The 10,752-nt window shown below is 37.3% G+C and overlaps 1 protein-coding gene across 5 annotated transcripts in view; it reads left to right on the forward strand.

The window, feature by feature from the left end:
* Positions 1-3,340, forward strand: part of chl1a (cell adhesion molecule L1-like a) — a 64,684-nt gene extending 61,344 nt beyond the window's left edge. For all 5 annotated transcript variants that reach the window (XM_016509136.1, XM_016509139.1, XM_016509140.1 and 2 more), the window contains one exon: positions 2,836-3,340. In XM_016509136.1, the coding sequence (XP_016364622.1) occupies positions 2,836-3,040 (205 nt within the window). In that variant the 3' untranslated portion in view covers positions 3,041-3,340. The remainder of the gene's footprint in view (positions 1-2,835) is intronic.
* The last annotated feature ends 7,412 nt before the right edge of the window (positions 3,341-10,752 follow it).

Genomic DNA, 10,752 nt, shown 5'->3' on the forward strand with positions numbered 1-10,752 from the left:
AATAAGAAATAATAAATGTTTCTTGAGCATCAAATCAGTATATTAGAATAAATTCTGAAGGATCATGTGACACTGAAGACTGGAGTAATGATGCTGAAAATTCAGCTTTGAATCACAGGAATAAATTACATTTCAAAATATTAAAATATAAAATAGTTATTTTAAATTATAACAATATTTCAAAATATTACTGTTTTTACTGTATTTTCAATCAAACAAATGTAGCCATGGTGAACATAAGAGATCTTTCAATAGTACATATATATATATATATATATACAGTGGGTACGGAAAGTATTCAGACCCCCTTAAATTTTTCACTCTTTGTTATATTGCAGCCATTTGCTAAAATCATTTAAGTTAATTTTTTTTTCTCTTTGAATCCGTGGCGGAAGGAAGTAGTTCCGCACAAAAGAGGGTTTTATTAGGCACTCCATTGTTTTTTGTTTAATTACACACATGTTCCGTCGAACTGTTGTATAAACGCAATATCACTCTCGTACTCAAGCGATACCGGCTCTATATCAGCGGCTGTGATTGCCTCCGGCACTCGGCCTGCGGCCTCGTGCCTCTGGCCTAATCACAGCCATGCTGATATAGAGCCGGTATCGCTCGAGTACTCGAGTGATATTGCTCATATATATATATATAATCTTTTAAATGGTAGTGTATATTTAAACCATCAGGAATGACTGGAAATGTGATGGAAATTTGTTGGATTAAAAAAGGTGTGTAGTTAATGTTGGAAAAACAACAACCAATCATGACCCTGAAACTGTTACACCCAGGTGCAAAGTGACAAGTGGCACAATAAAAAAACCTGTGTGGAAAACAGACCAGAGGCGAGCGAAAAGCGGGGCTGCGTGCAGTTAACTTGTATTCTTGCAAATGGAGTAGCTCGAATCCATAAATGTGTTTCCATCTCATTACACTTAGACACAGAGATGCCCGTTTTATTCCTCCCTCAGGAAAGAAATGCAGCTTCAGCAGAGGCTCGGAGTCTGATCTGTACGCTACCCTTGTTTGGGGAGTTACAGCACCAGACACTCAAACATCTGCTAACCGAAGAAACCAGATAGGGAAGTGCGTCCCGTACCAGCTGTGGAGTATGACAGTAGCCTCAGAGGCTTTCAAAACTGCATTACTCTGGCTTACACAAGGAGGCTACTGATTTATTATACTTTTGGGAACAGAAGAGCGGGTTTATCGTGTTACACCATTGGTGATATTCATTTGATGCACTGTAACATGATATAGTACATTGAATTCTGGGATACTAAGATATTATAGATATTACAGGATGACTGATAAAGGATTTTGCAAATACTGATAACCAAACTGAGAAAAGAAATCGAAATGAGTCTGTCAGTTACTGAAATAGACACACACACACACAAACTATTTGCTATTTTCTATTGTAATATATTTTAAAATGTAATTTATTCCTGTGATGCAAAGCTGAATTTTCAGCATCATTATTCCAGTTTTCAGTGTCACATGATCCGTCAGAAATCATTCTAATATGCTGATTTGCTGCTCAATTATTAATATTGATAATTTTGTGAAAACAGTGATACTTTTTTCAGGACTCTGATGAACAAATGTTTACTGTCACTTTTTAAATCAATTTAATGCATCCTTGCAGAATACAAGTATGATGCAAAGCTGAATTTTCAGCATCATTATTCCAGTTTTCAGTGTCACATGATCCGTCAGAAATCATTCTAATATGCTGATTTGCTGCTCAATTATTAATATTGATAATTTTGTGAAAACAGTGATACTTTTTTCAGGACTCTGATGAACAAATGTTTACTGTCACTTTTTAAATCAATTTAATGCATCCTTGCAGAATACAAGTATGCATTTATGTATGTATGTATTTATTAAATAAATAAATAAATAAATAATTTTATGACCCAAACTTTTAAATGGTACTGTAAATGTATCATGATTTTCACAAAAAATATGAAGCCATTTTTTAACATGAATAATAATAAGAAATGTTTCTTGATCAGCAAATAAGCATATTAGAATGATTTATGTATGTTTTTTTCTTATTTTAAAATGGAATTATTTTAAAATTAGTTATTTTAAATTATAGAACTATTTCACAGTATTACTATTTTTACTGTATTTTGATCAAATAAATGCAGCCTTGGTGGACATAAGAGATATTTAATGACAACAGGTTCTGATAAAGTTATTTTAGTTTTTATCTGCACCAATTAATCGGCAAAAACATCTAATTTCTATACGTTGTTAACTCTAAATATTTCGGAGAGATGACGCAATGCCATCCCTACTTTGAATTGTTCTCCTGTGGTCAGCAGGACTATTATTTCCAAAATGAAAAGAGGACAAATGTCAGTTTATCCTAATAAATGTTCAGTCGGGATTTATTTTATCGCTATCCAAGATGTTTTGGCATCTTATAGTAATTGGGAGCTTACGGGGTGACCCCCTGTCTCCTTCCAGACACCTGCTTGCTGGCAGTGTGCCTGCTCTCAAATTGGTAGCTAATTTTGGTTTGTCCCATCATTCCTATAGGGACTAAAGTAACCTGACAGGCTGTTTGTCTACAGGCACACAAAGCGTGTCTTAAGTCGGTCCTCTCATTGGCTGGCCTGACCGGCGCTCTGCAATTTTCTCTCTCTCTAGTTTTGAGAATTGCCATCAGGCCTTGAAGTCTTTGCAGTTAGTAATTAGCAGAAAGCAGTGATTGCATCCTTCACCTACACCCTTCCTCAACCGCTCTGTCTGTCAGCCTCCACTAGTATCATCTTCTTAGTCACTCTGAGCTGAATTTGACTCATTTTTCTTGCTGTTTGACAGTGACAATGATGAGAAGCCGCTGAAGAGCAGCCAGCAATTGTTCACAGACATCAAAGAGGATGATAGCAGTGAGGACAGCTCTACGATGTCAGAGGACGATGGCTCTGAGTTCGACGAAGATGGGTCATTTATCGGCGAGTACTCGGGGTTCAGGCGCAGGGTGTCCACGGAGGTGAACGGACACCCCCCCCCCGTGACCTCTTAATGCTGGTTCAATCTTAGGAACTTTTAAACAATTTTACAGGAAACCGAAAAGTTTGTTTGTATGATGTGCCATGAATTTGCCTAAGTTTTTTAGGAGTTTGCTTTTGCGTGAACGGCCACTTCTTTACAGTATTAATATGAAGGGTGATGACAGGTTATAGTTCTGGCCAACATGAAAATTATGCCATCATTTACTCATCGCTCTGGTGTTTCAAACCGGTATGACTGACTTTTTGAGACGTTTAGCAGAATGTTCACGCTGCTCTTTCCTTACAATAAAAATAAATGGTGACCAAGAACTGCAAAGCTCCAAAAAAGGACAAAAACATGTCTATACCCTTGTAAAAAATAAGTACACTTCAACATATTTAAAAAAAAAAAAAAAATTATTATGGAAATACAATACTTTAAAAGAATATACTTAAGTGCAACTGACTGCAATGTTTTGTAGTGGCCACTATTTGAATGTTATTTGCAATTAGTTTAGTAGTTAAATTTCTGTTAAATCCATTTGAATTTAAGAGTATTTCTTGACCCACTTAAGTAGGACTTAAGTACATCTTTATATGTAACTTCATAATTCTCTTTTCTTTGAAATATGGTTAAAGTGTACTGTTGAATATATTTACGAGCATCTATGGTAAACTAAAATATACTTTAATGTTATTTCTATTGAAACTTTTAATTTCAATATATTTGTAATTACACATTTGTACATTTAAAATCTTTTAACTTTAAATGTAATTTCAACGAACACACTACAGTTAAAATTATAATCTAGTACTTTACAAGTGCTTCAGTATGTTAGTCAACACATCAAAATCTGCATTTCTTTAAAGTAAAGTAAGTTTAAAGCACAAAAAGTGATTAAAACAGTGGTTTTAACTGTACTTTAAAGTAATACTTTTAATTTGACATTATTACAAAGTGCACTTTTAAAAAAAGTCTTGAAAGTGTATTCTCTTTAAGTACACTTAAGTAGCTTTTTATTTTATTATTATCTACAAGTAGATTTAGGTAACACTATTTTAAGGTGTCCTTGTTAAACATGTTACATGTACTTACTATTATAATAACAATTAATTATGCATAATTACATGCAAGTAACCCTAATCCTAACCCTATAGTAAGTACATGTATTATTTAATATTACTCAGTACTTAAATGTATAATTACACTGTAACAGGGACACCTTAAAATAAAGTGTAACCTAGATTTTAACATTTTTAAGATATTACGTACACTACAAGTACACATTTAATTCAATTAAGCACACTTCTTTTTCACATGGGTATTCTTTTACAGTCTTCTCAAACCATACAATATGAAATTTAAGTCATTACTCACTGATAATCTGCTGCAACTATCAAATCTCGTTCACATTTGCACATATTCAAATATGGCACATCAAGACATATCACGGCAAGTTTTATATCAATGATGGGATAAAAAATAAGTCATACAGGTTTACGTGACGGTGAGTAAATGAAGACAGAATATGCATTGTTGGATGAGCAAATAGTTCAGCTCATTTTTGGTTTTATGAAACAATATTTGCCCAACAACAAAAACAATCGGGTTTGTGCACCTTAGAATGAATGTGGATTGCATGGTTGCGGTTGGATTAGGTAACATTTTCACTATTCCTGCTGAAGAAAAATAAATAATTCATGGCCTGTCACAAAACTGATATCTTGACAGCACAATTTTCGGTTACATGTTCGCTTGTGTGGGCAATCACGTAACCTCTCTCCACGCCTCTCAGCATGATACTGACACAATGAAACAAAACAATTATGTTCTGACTCTTCAATATATCTACAAAAACATATTTCTGTTTAACCACATATTTGATTAAAACTGACGTCTGCGCTGCCATGGGAAAGAAATCGACGAGAAAGTTCAACATTGAATGGGTTAAATCCCATATTTTTCTACTTGCACTAATATGCAAAAATACGTTTAGCGCATGTAAGCTACCACCATAAGGGGGATTATGTTATCAATAATGTACAAAGATTGTCTTATTATCTTCTTGAAATGACTCAAATATGATCAAGTCCTTCAATATACTTTTGGTGTCTTGAGCAAATCTTTTACATTTTCTAATCCTGTTTTGCCTCCAAAATGAGATAAAAAAAACACTTCTTCTTGTGTGTAACATCAAAATCCATGTTCCTAATAATATATTATGTCCGGGCCGCAATACAACGTAATGTCAATCCAACTTGAAATCCCACGAACATATTTATTATTACTGAGAGAAAAAAACCCACCTCTGCTGATAAATGAGATGTGATTTTTTTGTAAGATTTTTTTTTCTATTTTAGAAACATTTAGTTGAGAGATTCCAGAGACTGTCTTATTTTGAAAATGCTCTTCTGTTCTTGCACTGTGCATATATGTAGATATTTTTTTTGTAAGTTTTTCTTTTTGCATTTTTATTTTGTGCATTTCATTCTGCCTGAAATATTGCCTAAACTAAAGACTCAGGAGGTTTTATTATAGAATATTCTGTGCAAAATGTTCATCCTTTTATCTTGAAAAATGTTTACTCCCACATTTGCTGTGCTTTGCTATATTTGTCATGCAAAATACAATGAAATGTTGACTGTCAAGACATTTTGTTACACTGAACCTAAATTATTTCAGTGTTCGCCACAGACACATAGGACAATAAAAAAAAAACTTTTAACCAGTTCATAGAAACTTTTTTTTCATTATTATTATTAGTATTAGCAGTTTCTGATTCCAGCACAACTAGGAAAATGCATCAGAAAATGAGGTAAACTGTGTAAAGGGGTTGTAAAGGAGTCAAAGAAGTATTAAGCTTACACACGCTCTTGTGGAGAGTGCCTTGTGACCTTTGACCTTGTACCCTGTGTGTCTCCACAATACAGCAGCGCATCAATTAAAAGACACAGTGGTTTTGAGGGCACAACCTCTGCAATTAAAGCCAGTGTTAAAGCACATCCTGATAAGCCTGAACACGTCCCACATGACTGGAAAGAACCAGAACATGTACAAGAGGGTCACCAGATCAAGATCACTATATATAAAACACACTCAGTGAAGTAGACAGTAAATTGTCTTGATGATTGTGTGGACGTTCAACATTCTTTTGCATACACTGATATACATATTGGTATACTGTAATATTGTATAGATCAGAAGTGAAAAAAAAAAAGAAAATATAAATAAAACAAAACAAATTATTTCAACCAAAGCTATATATAAGATAAAGTTTCATTGTATCTCTCATAAAAATATATTTGAATTAAAATTCAAATTAAAAGATATACAGAATATACAGTAACAATGCACATCAAAATACAATAGGCTTAAAATTCAGCACTCAGTTTGTACAATATGTTTCTCCATCTCGCTATAAACCAAGGAGTCCTTATACTTAAAAAGCTTGGAGACCTAGGTAGAGAGTAAATTAGTATAAATTATATCATATTTATAAATTATATATAATAATTTTACACATACACACACACATATGTATGTATGTATGAAGAATATAATATACAGCTATACAATATTATCTGACTAGAAAATAAAGTCACATTTAATTATATTTTTTAGAGCAGGATGAAAGAAATTTTGCCGTGTTTCAGTGCACAAACACTTAATATACTATGTCAAGCTGTCATGGTAACCTCTGCCTATACTACGGTGTCTTAGACGTTTACTTTATGGCAATTTAATAAAGTTTATGACAACTGAAATAAGGCAAAATACCTGCTATGGCTCTTATTTTTTTAAATCACAGAAATGCTTTTCCCTTCATCACAAATTCCAATTTCAAAGTAATGTCCTAGGCAATTTTGCAATGTTCTTGATACCTTTATAGGTGACTCATCTCTCTAACAAACTGGATATAGGAGAAGGAAGCTGTTAACAGTAAATCCACCCTACTGTATGAGTGTCCCAGCTTAAGTAAAAAACAGACAAATATAAAAATAAAAAAAACCATTGCTTTTAAAAAAAAATAAATTGGTAACACTTTAAGGACCAATTCTCACTATTAACTAGTTGCTTGTTAGCATTCATATTACTAGCATATTGACCTTTTATTATAAAGCGCATATTAAAGGTGGGGTAAGCGATTTCGGGTAGCCAATGTTGACATTTGAATTCACCAAAACAAACACGCACCTACCCCCAAAAGGGTTTCTCCCCTATTTTGATAGCTCCGCCCCACACATACGTACGCAACCCAGGCAACGATTAGTTCACCATATTCTAGATCCCTTAATCATACCTAACCTTAACAACTACCCTACTAACTATTAATAAGCAGCAAATTAAGAATTTATTGAAGCAAAATTCAGTTAATAGTTAGTTAATAGTGAGAATTGGTCCCCAAACTAAAGTTTTCCCCATAAATCAAGCAAGTTATGAGGTTTATGCTTAACAACAAACAATTTGCTACTAGGGTAACAAAGTGTGTTCAACTTAAGACAAAAAAAAGTAAATTGAAATATATTCTCTCAAAATTATTATCATACAGAATACATATTATTTCAGTCTATCTACTTTAAAATGTCAAGTTTAATTTGGTGTGTTACTTGCTATTTCTTTGTGAAATTTACTAGCAATGAGTGAAAATTGCCTCCGTCAAATTCAGCTATTCTGGCCATGTGAGTTTCTGATCTCATGTAGATTTTGCAGGTGAATTGCCATTCTTCCATCCAAAGCTCTTCAAGATTAAATAGGCATCCAGCTATAATCAGATGACTCCATGGCTAAAGCACTTGAAAAGCACCCAATGCTTAGTGCTGAAATAAAGGTCATTCACAGTGATAATCCCTGCTTCGTGCTGGATTATTCTTTCATCCTTTCTACAATTGCTTTCTATGTAGAGCAATGAAACCAACTAAACAACAACAAAAGATTACCCCCACCCCCCATCAGCAGACCTTGGACTTGTCAAAAATAAATCACCTCATCCAAGGCTATCAGGTTCAACATGTAACACACAGGTAAAGTCCAGAGTGAACCACAGTGAGCATCTGAGGTCCGTGCACCTGAATTAGACATGACTGAGGTGTTTCATAGATGACACAAAACATCTCAGGTTACGTATGTAACCATGTTTCCTCGAGGGAACGAGACGCTGCGTCGGGTGAACGCTTTGGGAACGCCTTCTGTGACCACACTCTGAGTCACATGTGTAATCCGTCCAATGGAAGGGCGAGATGTCACAGGCGGGTGACGTCATCGACCAGGAAGCTTAAAAGCACGTGCGGCAGAGCCGGCGTCAGCTTCTAGGAATGAAGCAAGTGCTGGCAAGGATGCCCGGAAGTATGGCACCGAGACGCAGAGTCTCGTTCCCTCGAGGAACCATGGTTACATACGTAACCTGAGACGTTCCTCTTCAGGAACTCGAGCTGCGTCGGAGAACGCTTTGGGAACGAGAATGCCCACGCCACCAGACTTTCAAATCTCTGCCTAGTGTGGAAGCCTGCACAGCTAGGGCGAGAGAACAGAAGAGCCAGGAGTGGCTTGCATATCTAGACCGTAGAATCGGATGAAAGCAATGGGCGTGGACCAACCAGCAGCGTCGCAGATGTCCTGCATTGACACACCTGCTAAAAAGGCCTTGGAGGCCACCACAATCAATCCCCAACTCTCTTTAGAGAAGATATCGCCAGAAGAAAGGTAGTCTTTATAGTAAGGTGGCGATCAGAGATCTCCTCAATTGGCTCGAACGGTGGCTTACAGAGAGATTCTAGCACCACGGCCAGGTCCCACGTGGGGACGCGAGATCGTACAGGAGGCCTCAGCCTCAGCGCACCGCGGAGGAAACGTGTAACCAGGGGGTGTCTTCCCACTGACTGGCCACCGAGAGGGGTGTGGCGCAGACGTTTTCCTCTTTTGTTTTTTATCCGCCATCTCTATCTTTCTGTCGCTCGGCTCGCTAATGTCCATCCTGTGCACTGAACGTTCTCTCCTCCACATCATGAGTAGACACGCCCCTTACTGCTGATTGGCTACAAGTTTGTTTTTCTAGTCGGCCCGAATCAGTTTTCTAAAGTGTTTTTGAAAAATCGCTTACCCCACCTTAAATGCCTTGTTCTGCATGACCATATTCTAGATCCCTTAATCATACCTAACCTTAACAACTACCCTACTAACTATTAATAAGCAGCAAATTAAGAATTTATTGAAGCAAAATTCAGTTAATAGTTAGTTAATAGTGAGAATTGGTCCCCAAACTAAAGTTTTCCCCATAAATCAAGCAAGTTATGAGGTTTATGCTTAACAACAAACAATTTGCTACTAGGGTAACAAAGTGTGTTCATCTTAATACAAAAAAAAGTAAATTGAAATATATTCTCTCAAAATTATTATCATACAGAATACATATTATTTCAGTCTATCTACTTTAAAATGTCAAGTTTAATTTGGTGTGTTACTTGCTATTTCTTTGTGAAATTTACTAGCAATGAGTGAAAATTGCCTCCGTCAAATTCAGCTATTCTGGCCATGTGAGTTTCTGATCTCATGTAGATTTTGCAGGTGAATTGCCATTCTTCCATCCAAAGCTCTTCAAGATTAAATAGGCATCCAGCTATAATCAGATGACTCCATGGCTAAAGCACTTGAAAAGCACCCAATGCTTAGTGCTGAAATAAAGGTCATTCACAGTGATAATCCCTGCTTCGTGCTGGATTATTCTTTCATCCTTTCTACAATTGCTTTCTATGTAGAGCAATGAAACCAACTAAACAACAACAAAAGATTACCCCCACCCCCCATCAGCAGACCTTGGACTTGTCAAAAATAAATCACCTCATCCAAGGCTATCAGGTTCAACATGTAACACACAGGTAAAGTCCAGAGTGAACCACAGTGAGCATCTGAGGTCCGTGCACCTGAATTAGACATGACTGAGGTGTTTCATAGATGACACAAAACATCTCAGGTTACGTATGTAACCATGTTTCCTCGAGGGAACGAGACGCTGCGTCGGGTGAACGCTTTGGGAACGCCTTCTGTGACCACACTCTGAGTCACATGTGTAATCCGTCCAATGGAAGGGCGAGATGTCACAGGCGGGTGACGTCATCGACCAGGAAGCTTAAAAGCACGTGCGGCAGAGCCGGCGTCAGCTTCTAGGAATGAAGCAAGTGCTGGCAAGGATGCCCGGAAGTATGGCACCGAGACGCAGAGTCTCGTTCCCTCGAGGAACCATGGTTACATACGTAACCTGAGACGTTCCTCTTCAGGAACTCGAGCTGCGTCGGAGAACGCTTTGGGAACAAGAATGCCCATGCCGCCAGACTTACAAATCTCTGCCTAGTGTGGAAGCCTGAACAGCTAGGGCGAGAGAACAGAAGAGCCAGGAGTGGCTTGCATATCTAGACCGTAGAATCGGATGAAAGCAATGGGCGTGGACCAACCAGCAGCGTCGCAGATGTCCTGCATTGACACACCTGCTAAAAAGGCCTTGGAGGCCACCACAATCAATCCCCAACTCTCTTTAGAGAAGATATCGCCAGAAGAAAGGTAGTCTTTATAGTAAGGTGGCGATCAGAGATCTCCTCAATTGGCTCGAACGGTGGCTTACAGAGAGATTCTAGCACCACGGCCAGGTCCCACGTGGGGACGCGAGATCGTACAGGAGGCCTCAGCCTCAGCGCACCGCGGAGGAAACGTGTACCTAGGGGGGGTCTTCCCACTGACTGGCCACCGAGAGGG

This window comes from Sinocyclocheilus rhinocerous, unplaced genomic scaffold (genome assembly GCF_001515625.1).
Source record: "Sinocyclocheilus rhinocerous isolate Xijiao unplaced genomic scaffold, SAMN03320098_v1.1 scaffold263, whole genome shotgun sequence".
NCBI classification, from domain to species: Eukaryota; Metazoa; Chordata; class Actinopteri; order Cypriniformes; family Cyprinidae; genus Sinocyclocheilus; species Sinocyclocheilus rhinocerous.